General features: G+C 39.1%; 2 protein-coding genes and 1 non-coding gene across 6 annotated transcripts in view; all 3 read right to left on the bottom strand.

Annotated features, from left to right (window-relative positions):
• Window positions 1-2,882: 2,882 nt before the first annotated feature.
• Armh2 (armadillo like helical domain containing 2) lies at window positions 2,883-6,662 on the bottom strand. The gene is made up of 3 exons (XM_020173055.2): window positions 6,405-6,662; window positions 5,216-5,576; window positions 2,883-3,362 (listed from the first exon to the last, which is right to left on the bottom strand). Exons 2-3 carry the CDS (start codon window positions 5,562-5,564, stop codon window positions 2,935-2,937), a joined length of 777 nt encoding a protein of 258 aa, XP_020028644.1. The 5' UTR covers window positions 5,565-5,576; window positions 6,405-6,662; the 3' UTR covers window positions 2,883-2,934.
• Window positions 6,663-7,087: 425 nt separating this feature from the next.
• LOC141425964 (U1 spliceosomal RNA) lies at window positions 7,088-7,250 on the bottom strand. Its single transcript, XR_012451090.1, has one exon. It is a non-coding gene; the product is annotated as a U1 spliceosomal RNA (small nuclear RNA).
• A 5,671-nt stretch (window positions 7,251-12,921) lies between these two features.
• Window positions 12,922-23,685, bottom strand: part of Ripor2 (RHO family interacting cell polarization regulator 2) — a 219,050-nt gene continuing 208,286 nt past the window's right edge. For all 4 annotated transcript variants that reach the window (XM_074082762.1, XM_074082761.1, XM_074082763.1 and 1 more), the window contains 3 exons: window positions 22,229-22,312; window positions 20,683-20,773; window positions 12,922-14,793 (listed from right to left, as the gene is read on the bottom strand). In XM_074082762.1, coding sequence (XP_073938863.1) covers window positions 14,693-14,793; window positions 20,683-20,773; window positions 22,229-22,312 — 276 coding nt within the window. In that variant the 3' untranslated portion in view covers window positions 12,922-14,692. The remainder of the gene's footprint in view (window positions 14,794-20,682; window positions 20,774-22,228; window positions 22,313-23,685) is intronic.

Below are 23,685 nucleotides of genomic sequence, written 5' to 3'. Positions count from 1 at the left end.
CATAGCTCAGCTAAAGCACATCCGTGGGAGACTGAAGTGCATACTCCATGATGGCTGCAGTTTAAGCCAGAGGCGGAGGTTAGTGTAGCTAACATAACCTTCTGGCACTTTTTCATGATTTTTTTGTCTTCAGTTCTGGAGATCAAACCAGGGCCTTACACATGTTAGGCAAGTGTTCTTCTACCACTGAGCTATACTTCCAGTCAGGAATATTTTTTGTAATAAACTTTTTTTTTTTTTTTTTCCAAAAAAGGTGCAAGCTGGCCTCAAACTTGAGATTCTCCTGCCCCATCCTCCCAAGTGCTGGGATGAGAGGCCTGGGCCACTACACCTGACTGTAATAAACTTGAAGAAGCTGATCAACACAAGCATTGAGTGCATGTGTTCTGTTACATATTCTCTAACAGACAAAATAGGGCAAGTGAAAATCTTTCCATGAAAACCTAAGTGCCTGGGCTGGGGGTGTGACTCAGTGGTGGAGGACTTGCCAACCATGCTCAAGACCCTGGGTTCAGTCTTAGGGTGGGAAAACAAAACAAAGCTAGGAGCCTAATTAAGTAGGCATTCCATTTCAATCCAGACCTATGCCAATGGAATTGAAGGCTGCTCCCAATGAATATTAATTCCCTTATACTTCTAGATATCCTTTGGTGCAGCAAAGTCATGCTCTGCCAGCAAAACCACCGAAGTCAAAATCATGGCAGCTGATTGGGTGTCGTGGCATATTTCTATAATCCCAGCAACTTGGGAGGTAGAGATCCATAGGGAAGATTATGGTTCAAGGCCAAGGTGGGCAAAAAGTTAGCCAGACCTCATCTAAACAAGCAAACTAGGTAGTGGTGCACACGTGTGGTCCCAGCTATGTGGGAGCAAAGCTATGTAGGAGATTTGCGGTTCAAGCCCATCCTGGGCAAAAAAATATGAGACTCTATCTGAAAAATAACTAATCAAAAAGGGCTGGGTTATGGCTCAAGTGGTAGAGCAAGTGGCAAGGTCTTGAAATCAAACCCCACTACCACTAAAACAAACAAAAAACCATGGCAACTGAAAGTCCTGTACTAGGGCTGAAAGGATGCTGGCAGGCAGCAGTGCCACTATAGGATGACTGTGGGTTGGGTAGATGTTAGTATTTCTGTGTTTCTTGGCATAATGTCACCTTATAACTTTTATTTTTTTGGTGGTATGGGGATCAAACTCAGGACCTCTCGCATCCTAGGCAAGTGTTCTACCACTGAGCTACATCCCCAACCCTAATGTCATCCAATAAGCTCCAAGCATGCCATCATTTATAACAGTCAGAGGCAAGGCTTCTCCCAATGAATTTCCATTTCATGATCCTAATTTTCTAGAGGTGTTTTTTACTTTAAAAAAATGTATTGTCAGAGAAGAATGTGGTATTGTGAGAACTCAATGTATGTTTTTCTTTCCTTCCTTTTCTTTTTTATTGTGGTATTGGGCTTTGAACTCAGGGCCTCACACTTGCTAGGCCGGTGTTCTACCACTTGAGTTTCACCTCCAGCCCATTTTGCTTTTTCAGGTTATTTCTCAGGAAGGGACTTGTGTTTTGGCCTGGAGCTGGCCTTGGACCATGATCCTCCTACCTACGGCCTCCTGCATAACTGGGGTGACAGGTGCATACACCCACCCCCAACTTATTGATTGAGATGGGGTCTTGCTAACTTTTGCTTGGGCTGGCCTCAATCTTGATCCTCCTGATTTCTGCCTCCTGTGTAGCTTAGATTATAGGCATGAACCACATATCTACATCCCCCGCTTTTAAATTGTCATATATTTTTTAAGGAATTTATTTTGATGGGACAAATTTAAATTCAGGGCTTCAAGCTTAAATTGGTGTATATTAAATTGTACACAGTAAAGAGGTTTCATCATGACATTTCCATACATGTATGTACAGCATGTGTTTTTCCTTAATGAAGAATCAATAATGAAGTACATGTTTTAAAATCAGATTCAAATAGAGAGATATTAGAAAGTAAGAGTTTCATGATTTAATAGTAGAAAATGTAGATAAACAATCTCTCTGGGCAAAAAATACTATTCAGGCTCTACAATTTTACAACTATGCTTACTTCCCATTATATCTAATTGCATGCTTTAACTTTTTTAATTTTATATAGACAGGATCTTGCTGTGTTGCCCAGGCTGGCTTTAAGTTTTCAATTCTCTTGTTTTAGACTCTTAAGTAGCTGGAATTATATGCCTGAACCACTGTAACTGGCTGCTTTAACATCTTCGTTTCCTAATGGGAGGGGATTACAGCCATGAATGAGTTCAAAGGACCCAATTTATGAGGTAATTTTTAAATAGCAATGTTTTTTAGAAGGTGTTGTTGAAGTTAATTATGAAAATTTGTTTTTATTCATTTTAAAAACATTTTTATTATCATATTATTGTTGTACTGGGAAGTACATTGTGATAATTACAGAAGTGCTTACCATATATCATAGTTAAATTCACCCCCTCCATCATTCACCTTTATGTCTCCTCCTCTCCTTCTTAGAATAGTTTTAACACGTCTTATTTTCCCATTTTCCTACATGAATGCCTAACAGTTCCACCATAATCACCCTCCTTTACCCTCTCCTTATATCCTCCCCCTCCCACTGGTACCAACCCCCCAGGCAGGACCTGTTTTACCTTCCAGTCCTTCATTTTTGAAAAAAAGTCATTTTTGTTTAAGATATACAAGGAGTTATTACATTATGACCTTTCCATGTATATATGCATTATATATTGGGAATTGTTTTATTCCCTTTATTTTTCTCTTTTCTACCTTAGTCCCCTTGAAAATTTATATAGAACTCAACTACAAAAGATGACATGAAAGAATAATACAATAACTTTTATTATTTCAGGTTTCCAAAGTAATACAATGACATGGACAGATGTGTCACATAACTGGATTCAAAGAAATTAATTCCTGTGAAAACCAATTAGGAAATACAACACTTCTGCAAAATTCTCAGGCCATCCGGACCAATTTTCTGCAGCCAAATTTTGCAAATGATATTTTAAAGTACTGCTCTCTTTAAGCTCCTTCATTAAAGATAAGTTACTGTATGCCATGAAAGAGAGGACGTAACAAGTCCAAAACCGAACGAGGAGGTTGCTGTGGATTTCACTTTTGATAGTAGACTCAAAATTGCTTTCAAAAAAACTGATGAGAATGGGGATAAACTGCATATGTTGAGCTCTTTTCTGGCTGACAGGGTCTAAGTAGCACCAACATGCTACACTCTGGAGCAGTAGGATCTTTATTTTTGGTGCCAAGTCTTGATTTTGCAGCAAATGAGCTACTTCTTTCATGTATTCAGCTGCGAATTTCCCAGCAGTTGGTCCTCCTGTAAAACATACATTTGCATTTCCACAAGAATTTGGTATATCTATTAGCTAGAACCATTTCTGAGACTCCTATGTATTCATATTCTTTATTTTTTTCAGGGGGAGGAGAAAATAATAAAACTGGAGCCCACCACATGGGGCAGGATTAAACCCAGGACCTTGGTATATCCTTAGCCCCTGTGTTCATGCTTTTGTTCCTATCTGCTGTGAAGATGAGAATGTTTAGGTTGATAAGCAAGAGGTAATATGAAATGCATGGGAAGGCCACTGCCTGACTAAGGCTCCTACCTCCTTGATTCCTTTGACCAAACACTGAGGAGCGAATATTTTGAATAAAACCTAGTTATGTTTGCTTAGCAAATCTCCCTCACAGTCTCTGTCTTCTATACTGGGGGGAAAAAAAGCGTGGCTCTCAGATTATTAGAACAAAGAGAAAACGAATGACCTCAGTACCAAAGTCAAGGTTTTCATGGTCTTTTTTGTTGTTTTTGCTGTCCTTTTCTCAGACATTTCTAGCTTTAATTCTTTCACATTGAGACTAATGTGACCTTATAAGATTTTCCTTCCCTTGACTACTGACCCATTCTGACCCTAGATTCTACTTTTGTCATATACCTGAACCTCGGCTCTTCCTCATTCAGTCTCAGACTCCAGCAAGGTACTGGCCAAGGAGAGGAGGAGTAGCTAATGTAGGTGATCAGATTCTGGTCACTCAATCTTGATCCTCCTTGGATTTCCCTAACTTTCCCTACACTAGTCTCATGGTCCTATGAATAGCCTAGTCATTCTTAAAGATTTAGCCAAAGCTGGACACAAGAAACTGAATATAGCTGTCCAGGTAACTGAGCCCGTCCGATGTGGTGGGTACCATTCATCCTTCCTTCATATGACATTGTCTCCTAAGTTTTCTTTCTATCTCTTCTTTAGCCCTTTGCAGGTTGTCTCCAATTATTTCGGCACTAAGGACTCTTATTGTTCTCTGTCATAGACATCATTCTTTGTAAGATTTAGTCTAACAAAATACATCTAAGTAATTAATTTTCCCACTTAAAAAAATCAACTAAGACACTTCTAGTTGCCAGCCAGAACTTATTAGGAAATGTGATGTTGAGGACTATATAAAATTTCATTACACATCCTAGAATTTATTAGAAAAAAATGTGGAGGTGAACTAGATAATCATTACGGAAGTGTGAGTTTAAGTGACTGACTGACCACTTGATTTTCTTCTAGCCTAGTATACATTAATTGTTGTCTTTTACTAATGCACCTATGGCTTTCCCAGTCAATGTTTTAAGATCATCAAAAATTCTGATTGATTTTTCTAAGACATTTTCCATGTAATTCATTTTTATAAGGTAAAATGTAAAATATCAGGAACTTTTATTCTACAGTGGAATCATATCACTATATTGGAATTATATCAAGTCAGTTATAGACTTTAATCTTTTATATTAATGAAAATTTTTATTTTTATTTATTTACTGTTTTGAGATAGTCTTTCTCTATGTTGCCCCATCTGGTCTTGAACTCTTGGGCTCAAATAATTCTCCCACATCAGCCTACCAAGTAGCTGGGACTGTATCACTGTGCCTGGCTCTGAATGGAAACTTTGATAGACAAACTTATATAAAAATGAGAACATCTAATTAGTAATTTACTTGACACATTTTAAAACATGAGGTCCTTGAAGAGGAAAAATTATATCTTTAGTGATAGAAAGACATAAAACTAATAAATCAGGGAAAGGAAATATTATTGGAGTCTTAAGGCTAGAGCTAAGAAAATTCAGTGTTCTAACAAGCAAAAAGATAATGAAACAGCTACTATGGCAGAACTGGTGAAGCACTACCTGTGAAGGCCAGTAGCCCAATTTTCTGGGCAGCTTGAGCTCTCTTTTCAATGGGTAGAGAAGTGTTCTTCAGCTGATGGCCAAGTACCACGATTTTTTCTTTGTGAAAAATACTTTCAACTGTAGGGACAACTTCTTCCTCCTTCTCCTTATCAGCAAAATGACTCTCAACAAAGGCATCCCAGGATCTTCGGAGGCGATGACATTGTCTCACAAAATACTGCTGTATCCGAACCAAGATGCGCTTATAAGAAGGCTGGCTCTGAGTCATTGCACAAAAAGGCCAATGCTGCTTCAGGTATGCCACTGACAGTGATAACAGGTAACAGTCAAGAACTCTGGAACTCATTGCTTGGCAACACTATAGAATGGAATAATAGGAGAAAGCAACATATGCCTACATTCCTCTGCTTGGCATCAAAGGCCTTCTAGGATTTGAACTAAACCAAATTCACTTGCATTTTTCTGGGACACGATACCACACTTTAATCTAGTTTCCCCTAACACACACGACTCATTCCTGTCTCAGCCCCTTGGCTTAAAGTAAGGCTTACTTAGAACTTGCCTGTTCTTCTCTGACTATTCCAACAAGTACTGGCTGCTTTCCATTGAACTGTTATGACCTATTTCATAAGCCCATTCTGCTTATTTGCTACATAATCAGAGTTCTTCTTTGCATCATAGATTTTCCCCATTTTGCTGAGAAAACAGAAGCAATCAAAGGAGAGCTTCTGTAACTCCCCATCTTATTCACCCACCCATCTGTATCTGTGACTCTGTACTCTGACTTTCCTCCTTATTGTGGATGCACTATTTGTGCAGATTTCAATCAACCTCTCCCACCTCACTCAAAGATATTGCGCTACAAAATTCTTCCCTTGTCTTAGTAAATTTTCCATCTCAACTGGATCCTTGAAATATCAATAAGCATACTGTAATTTTTTTCTCATTAAAAAAATAGAACTCCCAGAGCTGGTGTGGTGGTACATGCCTGTAAACCCAGACCTTGGGAGGCTGAGACAGGATGATCTCGAATTCACACCAGCCTGGAGCGAATAGCAAAACCCTGTCTCAAAAAAAAAAAGAAAGTACCTTTCTTGACTTCATATACTTCCTTGCCCCAGCTACTGCACATTCATTTCACTGCTCCTCTTGATAACACAAGTCTTCAAAGAGTTGCCACACTCACCTTGTCAAGTCTTTTTCCATTGTCTCTTGGATGAACTCCAGCTAGGATTTTAACTCCATGACTCCATTGAAATTGCCCTGAATTGCCTCAGGGTCTCTGAGGAAAATCTTTGTTCTGCTGAATCCAATTCTCAGTCTTCAGCATTTGGCACTCCTTTCTCCTCAAAACACAGTTTTAGCCTAGCTTGTAAGAAATTCTCTCTTGATTATTTCTTTTACTGGCTACTCTTCCATTTCCCTCCTCTGGTTTTCCCTCTTCTTTTTGACCTCTATTGAAGTGTCCCAAAGCTCAGTCCAGTATTTTTAGCTCCTCCTCCTCTTCCCTCCCTCTCTTTCTTCTCCTCTGTCTTCTTTTCTTATCTATACTTTCCAGATGACATAGCCACTGTCACGGAAGACTCCCAATCACATGTGGTTTGTTTGTTTATTTGTTTATTTTTAGACAAACACTATGTTGCCCAGGATGGTCTCAAACTCCTGGGCTCAAGTGATTCTCCCATCTCAGCCTCCCACGTAGCAGAGATTACAGGTGTGAAGCACTGTGCCAGACTCAATTTGATCTTATTTGGCGGTACTGGGGTTTGAACTCAGGGCTTCAAGCTTGCTAGGCAGACAATCTACCACTTGAGCCACACCTCCAGCACTCAATTTTATGTTTTTTCTTTTTAAAAAAATTTTTAATTTGAGGGAAGAGAGTGAACGCAGTCCCCACATATCACAAATTATGCAGTCAAGTTTCTCACATTTGGGGAAATCACGGGGTCAGCACATCTATAGTGCAATAGATGAGCCTCACCCTGGGAAAACCACCTTCGTGATCATGGTATCTCCCCTTCCAGGTAAGTAGTCAATTTTATATTTTTAACACAACTTCTTGCTTGAACTCCTGGCTTATATTCAATCACCAACCTGATTGACATCTGTATATCAAAAGCCTTCACAAACCTATCATGTCCAAGACAGAGGTCCTGTTTTTCTCCCTAAACCTGTTGCTTCTCAGTTTTTCTATTGTGGAAGATGGCATTCCATCCTTCTCATTATTTAGGTAAAAAATTTTGAATTCATCCTTGGCTTCTCTTTTCTAGCCCATTTTCAATTTACTATCTTATTAGCTCTACGATAGAATTTACAAATTCTATTAGCTCTACTTTTAAAACATATCCCAAATTTGAGACATTACAAAAATGTCCTGATTATACACTTCAATTATATTAACATGTGAAAGTATTTAAAAACATTTAAAGAGTAGGGTTACTCTTCTGGATTAAAAGAATCTGAAGAGACACAACTAAATTAAACATGCAATCTGGGTGCCGCTAAGTGGCAAAGCACTTGCCTAGGAGGTTTGAGGCTCTTGGTTCTATCCAAGCATGAAAACAACCAATCAAACAAAAATATGTAATCCCTAATTGGACCGTGTACACATACATGTACTTACATGCTTCAAGGGCTATTACTAGGACAATCGAGAAGACACAGATCTGTGCTGTCCAGTAAGGTAGCCACTTGCTACATGTGGCTATTAAGTATCTGAAATATGACTAGGCTAAATTGAGAAACAATTGTGCGTATAAAATGCACACTGGATTTCAAAGATTTCATATAAAAATGGCTGTAAAATGTCTCATTAATTTTTATATTGATTACATTTTGAAATATTTTAGATATATTATGCTAAATAACATGTATTATTGAAATTAATCTCCTCTGTTCTTTTTAATTTTTTTTTTGGCTGTAGTGGGGTTTGAACTCAGGGCCACATGCTTGCTAAGCAGGTGCTCCATTTGAGCCACTCTGTCAGTCCTTGTTCCTTTTGGTTTTTTGTGTTTAAATGTAGTTACTAGAAAATTCAAAATATTACCATGGCCTCCTTTCAAGGCCTTTGTACTTGTTGCCTCTGCCTGGACTGTTCCTTCCAGAGATAATTTACATAGTTCACCCCTATTAGTTCCTCTGTTCATTCCTCAAATATCATTTTCTGTAAGACCTACTCTGATACTCTCTTCAAACTTGTGATTTTTTACTTCACATCCTGCACCCAACCTTCTGTTTTGTTTTGGTTTTTGGTTTGTTTTTTTGGTGTTCGGGATGAAGCTAGGGCCTCAAGTTGTACAGTGCCATTGGGTAACGTCCCCAGGTCCCACTCAACATTTTACAGTTTTTATTCCTCTTCTCTGCCTGTTTGTCTCCCCTAACAGATAATAAACCCTGTGAGGGTGGAAATTTTATCTCTGTGGTTTTTTTCACTGTTGTATATTTAGTGCCAAGAACAGTACCTGGCGCATACATTGTTCATAGTATATGTGCACCAAATACTTGTTGGATAGATGAGAAATTAAGAGATCTGTTTGTGTTTTTTTCAAATACATATTGTTCCCTGCTTTTGTTGTTATGACAAAATACTGGAGATAAACAGTTTATAAGAAGGAAAAGATTATTTGTACTCAAGGTTTCAGAGATTTTAGTCTGTGATCAGCTTGCTCCCTTGCTTTGGGCCTGTGGAAAGGCAGAACATCATGGCAGGAACCATGTGCAAGAGAAAACTGCTGTCTCATGGCGGCCAGCAAGTAAAGAGAGAGAGGAAAGGGTCAGGTCCTTGTACCCCCTTCAGCCCATCACAAGTGATCTAACTTTCAACTAGGTCCCAGTTCTGAATGGTTTGACTACCTCCCTTAGCACCACAGTCTGGGTACTAATCTTTTATCACAGGAGCATTTGAAGAACATTTAAGATCCAAACCATAATATTCTATGCATGGTTACACAAAGGCTCATTTCCCTCTCATGATGCAAAATGCACTTACTCCATCTCCAAGAGTTCCCAAAGTCTTAACAGTTCCATTGCTCAAAAGTCCAAGTCCAGGGTTGGGGATGTAGCTTAGTGGTAAAGCACTTGCCTAGCATGTGCAAGGCCCTGGATTTGATCCCTGTCCAAAGTCTTCTCTGAGACTCAAGACAAACTCTTCCCTGTGAACCCCTATAAAAATTAAAAAAAAAATACATACTTCCAAGATACATTCCCATTCCAACAGGGAGGAATAGGGGCATAAAAAGGAGAGACTGGACCAAAGAAAGACCAAAACCCAGCAGGGCAAACATCAAATACTCTAATTCCATGTCTGGCATTCAGATCCCACACTGACATGATGTGTGCTCCAAAGGGCTTGGACAACACACTCAGATTGTCTTGCCAGCTGCAGCCCACGGGTCTCTCCTTTGGGCTGGCCTGCTCACTGCCTACAGCTTTCCTCAGCAGGCATTCCACAATCCTGGCACGACCAACTTCCAGGAGTTCCCGTTGCAGTTTTGGCTTCAGTCTCACAGCTTCATGCTGCTTGGGCAGCTTACAGGGACTCCAACCCTTTACTTACTGCCTGGCCTCCCAGACTTTCCTCTGAAATCTAAGTAGAAGCCTCCAAGACCCCATGGCTCTTATATTCTGCACACCTGTAAACCCAGCATCACATGGTTGATAGAAAGGTCTGCTACCAGCCTAAGTAGCAGCTAGGGCTGCTTGAACCATTGCTGCTGCAGTGTCCACTGAATGCCTGAATGACAGAGCATGGGGAAATGAATCTCAGAGAAATAATTCATTAGGTGACTGTGTGCGAGCAGGGTGCCCCAGAGCTCTTGTCTCAAAGGAAAATATACGACTTGAGTTTACATTTTCCCAACCTTGAGCCTGCCATGGATGGGGTCTTGACAATTTCTGAGATGCCCTCAAGATATCCTTCTTGTTGTTCTGGTACAAAGTACTGGCTCTTTTTATTTTATTTTTTTTCTTCATTTATTCATATGTGCATACATTGTTTGGGTCATTTCTCCTCCTAGCCCCCTGCCCCCTCCCTCTCCCCCTCCCCCTCACTTCCAGACAGAACCTGTTCTGCCCTTTTCTCCAATTTTGTTGAAGAGAAGACATAAGCAATAATAAGAAAGACATAGTGTTTTTGCTAGTTGAGATAAGGAAAGCTATACAAAGAGATTCCTAGTATTGCTTCCATGTACAAGTATATTACAACCTGAATGATTCATCTCTACTTGACCTCTTCACTACTTCCCGTTCACCTTCCATATTGACCTCTGTCATTTTAAGGTTATTGTGTTAGCTCCTCTGCAGTGGAGACATCAAACACTTTCAAGTTTTGGGTATCCTACCCATCCCCATTCCTCCCTTAGTGTGTGACCCAAGTCCAACAATGCTACTGCATTTGCCCTAGATCTAAAGTCTGCATGTGAGGGAGAACATATGATTTTTGGTTTTTTGAATTTTGCTTAGGATGATGTTCTCCAGTGACATCCATTTACTTGTGAATGATAAGATTTAATTCTTCTTCATGACTGAGTAATATTCCATGGTGTATAAATACCACATTTTCTTAATCCATTTATCAGTAGTGGGGCATTTGGCTATTTCCATAACTTGGCTATTGTGAATAGCACTGCAATAAACATGGGTGTGCAGGTGCCTCTGGAGTAACCTATGTTGCATTACTTTGGGTATACTGGCTCTTTTTAATGGTGCCAAGCCCTTTAGCAAGTCTATGCAACTTGGTCTTAACTTGAGACAGGCTCATTTTCTGGCCAAACTATAAGGTTTTCAAATCCATCCAATCTGCTTTTTGCCCCTGAATCTCAGTATAAATCAGGCTAAAAGCAGCCAGCAATACCCATGCCAAAGCCTGAATGCTATGCTGTCTGGAAAATTTCATCCTCCAGATTTATTAGTTCATTGCCTTTAAAGTCAGTCTTGGCATGGGCAAAATATAGACAAGTTCTTTGTCATAGTGAAACATGAAGGGCCTCTAGTTCAAATCTCAATAGAATCCTCATTCCCATCTGAAATTTCATGAGTATTCTTGTCTTAAACCCTTACCAGAACTTCCCATCAAGCTGTGCTTATAGCATTCTAGCTTTTCTCTAGTCTATTTGTTCAAATTCTTCCCTCAAACCAATTCTTACGGCATCTTAACCTCATCATCAGGTTATAATCACAGCAATAGCCTCACTTCTTGGTACCAATTTTCTGTGTTGGTCAGGTTTCCATCACTGTGACAAAATACATGATACAAATAACTTAAAAGGAGGGAAGATTTATCTTGGCTCATTGTTTTAAAGGTTTCAGCCTATGGTTGCTTGTCCCTGTTGCTTTGGGCCTGTGGCAAGGCAGAATATTATGGCAGTTAGCACATGGTATAGCAAGTTGCTCGTTTAAAGGTGACCAGGAGGTAAAGAGAGAGGAAGGGATCTCAATGTTCTCTTTAAGGACATACTTCCAGTGACCTAACTTCCTTAATCCAGGCTCCACCTCCTAAAGGTTTAAAAATCTCCCAATATTGCCATGGGCTGGATAAATACAAGTCTTTATTTAACACCTGGGCCTCTTTGGGATATTTAAGATCCAAACTATAGAACTGCACAAAGTGTACTTAGAACTTTCTCAAAATCAAAAGACAGTATTTAATAAGAGGTACTATCTCCAGGAAAATGTCAGGGTTACATATTTTTTCTCTTTGTATATTGTATTCTATTGTATATTTTTTCTATTTGTATAATTTGTTTTTCTGACATGGTTAGAGGTACTGGTGTTTTCTGAATTTAGGTTTCCAACTTTATAATTTTATAAAGTAACTAAAGCAATTCAGTTAAGCAATAAACGATGTGTACAAATTGTTTTTACTCAGTTAAAGCAGTAGTTTGTATTTAAGAGTCACTTAGTAAATATTTTCAGAGTTGAATGTAAGGACACTTTTGTGGTGCTGTTGCTGGTAGTCTGGGCTGCAAACACTCATAAATAAACTAGGGCTCCCTTTGCCTTCAAGGAGCTCACAGTCTTTCCTCATAGATACTGCAGCTCCCCAGTTAGCTTTACAACAGATCTAGGAAGATTTTGTTAAATCAAACTTTTGAGTTTAAGAGATCTCTGAAAAGAAAAGGTTTATTGAGCTGTATAGCTGCTGGCCGAAGATGAAGGATCACTCCTGGGACAAATTCCCTAAGCCACCAGCAGCATGACTAGATAGTAGTTGGAAAAATGTCTAACGGACCTAAGAGGATAAGATACTTTATAATAAGCTGTGGGAAGAAGAAACAAATTTTAAGTTTACATCCACCCTACATTGGCTACAGATGAGAAAGAACACCTCAGAGAGGGCAAAATCCGGGGATAGGACTTTAGTCCATAACAGAAGTTTTTGATACTTTTTGCTTGGTTGGTTTCAAAACTAGAATGCAAAGTGACCTTGATGGGCAATCTTCAGCTCACAAGAAAGGAATGTGGATTGATTCCTTAAGTTGATTAAGCTTAAAGATGTGATTAAAAATAGCCACCTCTTGTTGCTTTCCTTCCTCCGTTCTCTGGCTTGTAACTTGCTTTAGAACATCTTAGAATTCTTCTCTTAATCTACTATCCCCATTTCTAGATTAGATAAAATCAAATTGACAAAGAGGTGTAGTGTGCTGTGTAAATACCAACTTGAAAGAGCATGTGAAAAAAATACATCACACTACACATGAGACTAGTAATTTAAAAATAGTTTTTTATTTTAACTTACATGATTGAAAGAGTGATGAATACAAATGCCACAAAACTAAAAGCATCCCCCCAACCAAAAATAAAATGCAGATGTGAATACAAAAGATACGGAATTAACGTCTCATGCAATCTTAAAAAATTAAAACCCTAAAACAAAGCAAAGAACCTTGTAATATCTGTGATTTCACTTTCTATAAAAAGAAACATTTCAACCATTTAACGTGGACTATAGACTATAATACTAGCTATAGACTGTACAGTGTACCTTTAAAATGAGGAATATATGCTTCTGTGTAATATTTATAAATATACAAATATGTACATTATAACTTCACAGTTCAAAGAACTATTTTTCCAGAAGCCTGGCAGACAATTTTCACTTTAAAATTCTTTTTAAAAGTCTTGCTAAAATGTAAATATTGAAAATAACATCTAAGTGATATTTTATACAAACACATCCAGCAAACAGTTGATATTCCACACTTTATACTTGCACATATTGTTTTGATACCTTGGCATACCCCACCTTGCCTACTCTTTAGAAGAAGAAAAATCAGCTACTGAATGGGCTTGGACTTTTATTTTGTTGAATGGACTTGCTACCCTGATACTGCAGCAATCATGGGAGCTGCTGTTTTAACTCTTTGGGCAGAGGATCCTACCTGGTGGTGAATGATTTCTCAGGGGGCAGTCTCCATCCCTCAGAGAATCCTTCTTCCTAATCTCATTGACAATCTTACAGAAGCAGAGACCACTTTTAATAGTCCTCCATTCCTGCCCCCTTTGGAATTCATCTGATTTCTAGGCTTCTACTTCAAAGAGTATCACAGCTTTTGAATCCATGGCTTTTGGTTTTGATTTGTCTTAGCAGCAAAACACTTACATTGTAAGAGTATCACAAAAATGGCTCTTGTTAATTAGGAAAAAAAAAGCTTAATCTTTGAGTTTGTTGTTTGTTTTTAAGAATATGGGAGCTAGACATAGCAGTCCACACCTGGAATCCTAGAACTCAGGAGGTTGAGGCAGGAGGATTCTGAGTTTGAGACCATACTGGGCTACACGACTGCATAGCAAGTTCCAGGTCAGCCTGGGCTACACAGCAAGACCCTGTCTCAAAAAAAAGTATATATTTAATATTAATAAGGTAGTTCTTCATTACCTGCCTATCTTTTACCATAATGGAATATGACTTGGAAATTCTCAGGATAGAAAAAAGAAACAAATAATGGGAGTTAAAAAATTATCCTCTTACAATGGGCCATGTTGCCAGGTTCTTCAGGCAAACTTTATTTGAAGAAATTCTTTTTTGTGCTTTAGAGTTAGAGAAAAATTAGGTAGCTGAAGGGCCACTCAACCCTGAGAACATGACAGAGAAAAACTGCAAGGCATTTGATATTTACTGACATTGTCACATTGTCACATGATGGTTTTCAAGATTGTAGAAGAACTTCCAAAAAGTACAAAGATGGCTACTTTAAAAGTCCATATGTCTTAAGATGGACATTTTTTTTTTACTGAGCACTGTGAGACACAATCAATGATGTAATTTACTGAATTATACATAGCCCTGTGCTATTGGCCACGGAAAAATTAGATAGGTCCTGTGAAACTGTATTCTAAATTCTTTTTATAACAACACATTTCCAGACAAACTCAGCAGAACTCTTCAAGTTCTAGACACTGTTCAGCTAACTCACAGAACCCTCTTAATGAAAAGGGTCAGATATTAGGACCGCAGTTAAGCAGAGTTAACTCGTATTAAAAGGCTGTGGCTACTTCAGTTCCGTGACGACCTCCAACTTTAACACAGTCTCGAGGAAATCTATCCAACTGTTCATATGCTAGCCGCCCATCTTCTCCTGGAATAGAACATTAAGCATGAATACCACTTCAAACTCAAAATAAATAATTAATCACTCAAAATAAATTAATATCAGTGTTTAGGTATGGATTGCTACTTTGGTTGTTTTTCATAGTGCCTGGGGGTCAAATCCAGGGCCTAGGGCAGGCTGGACTAGCACTCTACCACTGAGCTAGAGCTATGTCCCCAACCCTGGATCACTATTTTAAGCTATTTGCTATATTAAGAAAAAGTCACCTTCTGTTATTCTTAATTATGTTACCGATTTCAACGTTTGGAGCAACCAAGATCTTTTGAACTAATGCTGGAGACCAAAGAAACACCAAGGTATGAAATAAAGCAGCAGTCCCACGACCATCTGATGTTGATAATTTCACATAATAGATTTATATTTGAATTATATTTTAAGTATATTAGGGATTTCAATGCATTGAACTTCTACATAGCTTAACTTGTGTTACATACATAATATACTGATACATCTAAATGACCATTGGTAAGGTGAAATTTAGGCTTTTAAGCTTTAGGTAAAAAAAATAACTGTTTGCCTCTTAAATATACCGTGAGATGCCTTGTACCAGGCAACAGCTAATTTAGCTTTGTCCATAGCAATATCATGAACAGCAAATACTGTTTTCGAGTAGTTTAATATTTTGTTTTATTTTTCCTATTTTTTGAGAAAAAACTGATTAATAAATAGGAAAACGATGACTGGGGATTTGACTCAGAAGTAAAGTGTGTGCTTAGCACGTGTGGAGGAAAAAAAGCAACAAAGTAAGGAGACAAGTGATAAGATGCAGACTTTCACACATTTAATACAAATGAGACAAAGATGGAAACAATTAGTTGGGCTCAATCAGAGGTTCATTGTGAATAAAAATGATAAAGAAAGATTCAAGAAATACTGGAAATATATTAATATGAGTGGGTTTCAGAAAAGGAATGTAATTGTGGATTTTTATAATGTATTGTAATCACTAGAAACAAAACCTTTCAAAACAAAACCAACAGCCTGATTCTTTGATATTTTTCTACATTTAACTTTTTTGGGAGGTCATAAGGATTTGCCTGTATTTAAGAGTCTCACAGTGAACTCTTGCATAAGCAAAAGTTCACTCATTTTAGGAGTTTGATCATTGCGTATGCATGCTTTGGCTTTTGGGAGATATATACTATATTTTTTCTACTATCGTAGTTTTAAATGTTTTGTTTCTTGGGGATAGAACCACTCTTTATTTGAAATGAAATGTTTATGCAAAGCCCCAGTATATAAAACAGATTAAAAACAGGATCTTTCCAGCTGATGGCAGGAGGAGATGAAGAGACAGAGGACCTGAGTTGGGCCTAGTCATATCCAATATCCTTGCCACTCTCTCACACACCCCATGTGTATGCCTCACCTAACAAAGAACTTTGCATCTGAAGCACTACAAATACCAGGCCAGCTCCTGTTTGCTCAGGAATAGACACAGGGTGGAGGTATGCAGTTCTCCAGAGTACCCAAGTCTAGTGCTGAGCGGGCCAGGATTCTACCTTGGTTCCCGACTGGGTCTAGGCATCCATTGGCAAGTTACACAATCTCAGATCTATAGTTTGGATCTTTTTTTGCTGTTTGTTTTGGTGTTTTTGAAACAGGCTCTCATTTTGTAGCCAGGCTGGCCTCAAACTTCCCATTGTCCTGCTCTGACCCATAAGTGCTGGGTTACAGGCCTGAACCATTATGCCCCGCTTACTGTAGTTTGGATACTGAATGCCCCACAAAGGTCATGTGTTTGATCCTCAGTTTGTGATGCTGTTGGAGGTGATGCCATTTAGGATATAGGACCTAGTGGAAGAAAGTTAAGACATTGGGGGCATGCCATTGAAAATCACTCTAAACTAGTCTGAGCTATATAGTGAGACCCTGTCAAATGAGTGTTTATCTCCTAGCTTCCAAAACAGGGGTGAGCAGTTTATGCTGCCATGTGCTTCCACCATGAGGTACTGTCCTGCCATCTGCTCAAGGGCAATGGAGCCAAGTAACCAGAGACAAAACCTCTGAAACCATGAGCCACAATAAGCCTTTCTACCTTTATGTTGGATTTTTCTTTTCTTTCTTCCTTCCTTCCTTCTTTCCTTCTTTCCTTCCTTCCTTCCTTCCTTCTTCCCTTCCTTCCTTCCTTCTTCCTTTCCTTCCTTCCTTCTTACCTTCCTTCCTTCCTCTTTTCTTTCCCCTTCCCTTTCCTTTCTTTTCTTTTCTTATGAGACAGGGTCTCACTATATAGCCCAGGCTGGCTTCCACTCATGATCCTCCTTGCCTCAGCCTCCTGAGCACTGGGGTGCTCCACCATGCTTGGACTTCCTCCTTTAAGTTGATTTATCTTAGCTATTTTGCCACAGCAATGGAAAGCTGATTAACACACTCAGCATAACTTAGTGTGCCCCTCTATGAAGTGGGACTAATTGTGCTTCTTCCCTCATGAAGGCTTGGGAAGACAAAAATGAACTAACCCTTGGATATCCCTCGAAACAGAGCCAGGCACAGAGTAAGACCTCTAAGCATTTCTAATCTCAAAATATGAAATGCTCTAAAACCCAGACTGTTCTGAGTACTGACATCATATGATGGGTAGTTAAAATGTAACTGAATTTAAAATATTACATAAAAACTGCCTTTAAGCCTTGCATGTAAGGTATATTCGAAATATAAATGCTTTTCATGGGTCCCAGCTCTAAGATATCTCATTATGTACATGCAAATATTTCAAAATTTGAAAAAAAAATTGAAACTTGAATCACTTTTGGTCTCAAGCATTCCGGATCAGGGATACTCAGTCTGTATTACTTCAGTGACATAACCAGGGCTGCTGGCCTTTAGGGCTTCTCACCGATATTTAGTTGTCAGTTGCCAATCCTGTAGCAGCCTTGTGACAGAGGCAGAGTTTGGGCTTGTGGAGTCAGTAGCATGGTTCCAAGCAGGACTAAGTTCTGCCTGGACATACTGGCATGGCTAGAGCTATGGTGAAAACTTCCCTGGCCAGTATGGTGGCCACCAGCAACACATGGCAACTTAAATAGTAATTACTCAAAATTAAATACAGCTAAAACTTTTTAAGTTTTATTTTAATTTGTGTGTGGTGCAAACCCAGGGCATTGCAACATTCTCAGCAAGTGTTCTACTGAGTGACATCCTCACCCTTAAAGTCAGATCTTTAATTCCTTAGTCACAATAGCCATATTGAACTGCTTGATAGCTGCATATGATTACTGGCTGCCATATTGAACAGTACACATTAAGAAATTGCCATTATTACAGAGGGATCCACTGGACAATTCTAGGTTGCAATGTGAATATTTCCATACTAGTTAGCAAATAGTTGCTGTTGAGCCCTTTGAGTGCTTATGATGACTTTTAGCCCTTTGTCATAGGGCATCTTATCAATTTCCATTGGTAATATCTTTTTGACTATATTAATTCAGTCTTCTGTGTGGGAGAAAAATATACCAGTATGTGTACCAGGGTCATAGAAGAATCATGACATTGAACTCAGGGGCTTCTCAAACTTTACTGCACATTGGAATCACTTAGAAGGTTTTAAAGAATCTCAATGTGGAGGCATACTTCAGACCCAGGAAAGCAGAGTCTTTGGAGTGGAAGACAGGCACAGGATGTGTTCGGCTTCCTGGATGATTCCAGTGCGAAGCCAACATTAAGAACTCGATCAAGGGCAAACACAACAAGGGGATTGGACTTTGGTCACATGATAAAGCGAGAGCACACAAGGGAGGTATGAGGATAGGGTAAGACACCCAAAAAACTAGATAGCATTTGTTGTCCTCAATGCAGACAAACTAAAGCAGATACTTTAAAGCAACTGAGGCCAATAGGAGAAGGGGACCAGGAACTAGAGAAAAGGTTAGATCAAGAAGAATTAACCTAGAAGGTAACACACACACACAGGAAATTAATGTGAGTCAACTCCCTGTATAGCTATCCTTATCTCAACTAGCAAAAACCCTTGGTCCTTCCTATTATTGCTTATACTCTCTCTTCAACAAAATTAGAAATAAGGGCAAAATAGTTTCTGCTGGGTAGTGAGGGGATGAGGGGGAAAGGGAGGGGGCAGGGGGCTTAGAGAGGGGATGGGGGAAGGGAGGAGAAATGATCTAAACATTGTATGCACATATGAATAAAAAAAAAAAGAACTCTGATCTGGTGGTAGAGAGGGGATGGGACTGGTATAAGCCAGCATCTCGATAGTGGAAGTGAGGCAGGTAAGGTGATCCCTCCTGGAGATGCTGCTGTTTGTGCAGCTCAAATGAATCTTGGGATACATTTCCTTAGATTAAAAGTGAAAAAAAGGCTGGCCATGTGGTACACACTGTAATCACAGTTAGTTGGGAGGTGGAAGTAGGAGGATTGCGAGTTCAAGGTTAGCTTGGGCAAAAGTTAGAGAGACACTATCTCAGAAACAAAAATTTAATACAAAAACAAAAGGGCTGGGGCAAGGCTCCAGAGGTAAGGCTCTTGTTTAGCATGCACAAGGTTCTGGGTTCAGTCCCCAGTACTAAAAAAAAAGAGTGGAAAGAGAAGCATCACTATGCTTTATATACATCTATTTTCTTAAACCACTGTTATTTCAGAACACTAAGGGATAAAGGATTTTAAACTACAACACCCTGGGTACCTTTCAGAGAACTAAATAACTTTTATACCTAAAACTGTATAACTATCTTATCCTTTGAACAAACATGCTTGCTGAGCTTTCTGCACAAAGAATGATGTATTCAATAGCAGAATGAAGTTTTATTAATCCTATAACTGTAAGAAAGAAGGCCTAAAAGTGAGTGGGATTTTCGTGATCATAAATGCTACAGGTCTCTTTTACATGACTGTGATACTATCATCAAACTAGGGTGGCTTTGTTCCAGGTGGTATATTTGACTGGATTAGGTTTGAAGACTTTCAGAGGATAATTTTTAGGCTTTAATAGCATGCTATTATAGAAAAATTGTTTACAACAGATACTTATACATTTTTATGCAGAGTTAAGAAAGGCTTTCCCCACCCTTCCAAGTCCCCCTAAAAGGATGAAAGTATGGAACACGTAAGACACAAAATTTTACAAAGTAAAGGAAAGAGGAAGGATTATCTGGATATTTCAAAATAAAAAAAGAGGACGTGAGGGCGATCTGGCTGCGACATCTGTCACCCCATTGATGGCCAGGGTTGATTCGGCTGATCTGGCTGGCTAGGCGGGTGTCCCCTTCCTCCCCCACCGCTCCATGTGCGTCCCTCCCGAAGCTGCGCGCTCAGTCGAAGAGGACGACCATCCCCGACAGAGGAGGACTGTTCTTCGGTCAAGGGTATACGAGTAGCTGCGCTCCCCTGCTAGAACCTCCAAACAAGCTCTCAAAATAAAAAAAGACTTCAGTTCTTTTCTTTGGTGTCAGGGCTTAGGTGGGCATAGGCCCAAAGGGCAATCACCCTGGGGGTCAGGGTGAAGCTGAGGCATGTGGGGGTGTACAGCATTTGCTGGGGGTGTGTCCCTGCTACCTTAGCCAATCACTGTCTTCCAGGGAGTGCTGACCCCACTGTGGCAATCCAACCTGGCTTTCCAGTGCTTCTGCTTTATGGTTTGGTTTCTGTGTTCTTGACTCTAAGCAGGGCACAGATTGTTGAACCCCTAAAAAGGCTCTTAAGAATGACCTTGACTCTTAGCGTCTACAGAGAACAAGGGGTCGTGGTGAGATGGACCCTGATTCATTTCTCATACCCCATGTGCATATGAGTAGACAGCCTACAGAGAGAGAAATTGCTAAGACAGGGTACATGAAACTTCCTTACAGTTTCTTTGAGAATTTCAGAAGTAAACAATTATATAAAAAGAAAAAAAAAAAAACTTACCAAGAGACAAGAGGGTTTCTGAGGCCACATTTCTGATTTCTTCAGTATCAGATTGACACAACGTCACCAGCATTTTAATGCATTCTGTAGCCTATGGGTAGAAAATAGTTTAAATAGTGTTCTGACATTTATACCTGGGGTTCTATGACAATTAGCATTTCATCACTGGTAGGAACTTTAAAAATCTTTTTACTTAGGGATTCCTAAACCTAGTTGAGTGTCGGGATCACTCAGGGAGTTCCTTTAAAAGTACAGATTCTTGGGTGCCACTCCAGATGCACCACAGTGGAGTTTCCTGAGACAGAGCCTGGGATTCCTATGTGTAGGAGCTTTGCTGACCGGCTAACTTCCTCAAATCACAGAGGATTCAAGTCTAGAGGAGTGAAGTGACTAGCTTGCTTTTCCACAATAGAACTCGTTTTTTCCATGTTCTTTCCACTGTTTTCCATTTATTAAAAATAGGCCTAATTGAGGAATTCCTATACACGTATTGAAACATTGTGCTGCCTGGAACTCTGCAGATGGTTTAGAAAGAGTCTTTTATTTGCAGAAAGGATCCTGTCTTGTAGGAGAAAAGGCAAAAAGGAAGAATCTGGTTCTCTCAGGTTTGGGATAGGCCAGAGTTAAAACTAGGGCCTCTGTACAAAAATCCATAAAAACCCAGGCAGATCACTGTGCTCTCACATCTTTATTTCCATGAAGTCTGTAGCACGGCCATCCACTCCTGACATGTCACTGTGTATCGCTGTGGGCCTTTTTTTTTTTTTTTTGGCCACCTGAAGTTAACTTTGTGACCAAGTAACAAGGAAGGCAAAATTTCCCACAGTTGTTTTTCTTCACAGGTCATTAACTTTTTCTTTTGAGGCATTAATCCCTTTCTTCATGTCCCATCAGGCCTGCAGGTCCTTTGTCCCATGTGCCCATCCAAGGTTTTAGCAAGCCTAAGGTGTGGCCTTCTCATTCTTTTCTCAAGGCCTCCCCTTATGTTTTTGTGATAAAGGGAGGTTAAACATTAAATCCATTACATCAAAAGGTAAATGCACATTGGGAATTCTTAGCCCTTTGTTCTTTTCATTTACATTTTAGCTCTGTGTTCTCTAACACCTTCCTCTGACACAATTAGGACTGGTTAGCTGCTTGATAAAAATGGCTTCATGGAAAGGATCTGAGAATTTATTGGCACGTTGAATTTTGATACTTCTGTGCAAATTTCATTTTCTCATGTTATTTGTTGTATATGAGAAATATTAATGAAATCTCCCATATCATCTCTTTTGGGATAAATTTCTTTTCTAATACTGACCCAAAGGAAACTGATCCTTGTGAGTTATTGTAAAACATAATCATTTTCTTTGTTGACTTTAACAAAACAAAGTCACATGCAGTTTTTATTTAAAGGAAAACAAACGGTCCCCACAACACAGTTCAAAGCAGATGAGAAATACTGCTAAAAGAAGTACTTTCAAATATGGATGAAAAGCTACTACTCATACTTGTTTGACCTGACCCCAACAGAGGGTGAAGGAGTTGCAAGTCTGGGCTTTACCTCAAGGCTTTTTAGGGCCAGGCAAGCCGCCTTCTGGAGGTGGAGGTTGGTCTTTGTTAGTGCTTCACAGTAATAGACCAAGGCCTGAAAGAGGAGAGACACTATTTTAGCTCTCCCCCCAAGAAATTCATTAAAATTAATGTTGATTAAAAGACATGTTTATTCAGTAAGTTAATCTCTATATTCTACCAGGTCATGGACTCAGCCAGGCATGGTAGCACATATTTGTAATTCCAGCTACTCAGAGGCAGGCAGATCACAACATTGAGGCCAGCCTGGGCAATGTTAGCAAGCTCCTAGCCACAAAATACTTACCTGTATCTTGGTACCTGTTGTCTCATATCTGTCCATCCTCTTTCCCCACTACTGATTCTAGTTTTCAAGGGTTCTTAGGTGCTGTCTGGTTTTCTTTTCTCCCATTTGCTGTGACTATCATTTCCTTTACTTGTTTATTTCTTGACTAATTTTTGAGGTGCTGGGAATGGAACCCAGGGTCTCACACATGCTAGACAAATGCTCTAACACTTAGCCACACTCCCAGTCCTTTCTTATTTTCTTAAATTGTCATTTTTTAAAATATGTACTTATATTTATAAGTATATCTGTGTATGTGTGTTTCTCAATTTCTTAACATAATTTTTGGGCATGTTACTTGACTTCCTGTTCCTTATTCTGCTAATCTATAAAATGGTTGTAATAATAAGACCTAGTCCTAGGATTTTGTGAACCTTTAGTGTGGTGATACATGTAAAGAATTGAAAACAGTTCCTGACACAAAGTAAGCCCTCAATAAATATAGCTGTGATATTATATTTATTCCTACATATATCTATGTATTCATACATTTGTTTATAAGAGAAAAATGCCATAGTGACATCATAGATTGAAGTTTGTGGTGATTGTTTTTGTTTCTTTTTGGTGCTAGTATTGACCCCAGGGTCTCACACATGCTGAGCACTATGTACCACTGAGCTACACCCAGAGCCCCTACATTGAAACTCTTTAAGGAGAGAAAAACTTTGTTTTCTTTTTAAAACTTATTCAACTCACTTGGCATCTAGGATGATACTGTATAGTCAGTGAGTACCCAGTAAGTCTAATGATATCACAGTACCTAGATGAAAAAACTTCAAAGTATAACCAGCCAATTAAGAAGCAACTGTTCATGATATAGTGATTAAACATAGCTTATTAGCTCAGTCTTATAGAACAACACCATTCTTTTTTAAAAATGGGGATATAATTCATATACCATAATATTCACTTATTAAAGGGTACAACACAGTGTTTTTTAATGTATTCACAGACATTAAAGGGTACAACACAGTGTTTTTTTAATGTATTCACTAATATATCAGAGTGTTTTCATCAAAGAAATCCTGTACCCATTAACAGTCATTTCTGTTGCCCCTCTCTTTAGGCCCTGACAACCACTAATCTGCTCTGTCTCTATGGGC

This window comes from Castor canadensis, chromosome 8 (genome assembly GCF_047511655.1).
Source record: "Castor canadensis chromosome 8, mCasCan1.hap1v2, whole genome shotgun sequence".
Classification (NCBI taxonomy): Eukaryota; Metazoa; Chordata; class Mammalia; order Rodentia; family Castoridae; genus Castor; species Castor canadensis.
The sequence above is the reverse complement of the archived record's forward strand: the minus strand, read 5'-3'. Positions and strand labels throughout refer to the sequence as shown.

What these genes read in the sequence shown, in the direction of transcription:
- Armh2 (XM_020173055.2), bottom strand. Translation starts at nt 5,564, where the DNA reads ATGAGTTCCAGAGTTCTTGACTGTTACCTGTTATCACTGTCAGTGGCA. An exon ending in TGGGCTACTGGCCTTCACAG is followed by an intron (nt 3,363 to 5,215) that starts GTAGTGCTTCAC and finishes TATGTTTTACAG; the next exon opens with GAGGACCAACTGCTGGGAAA.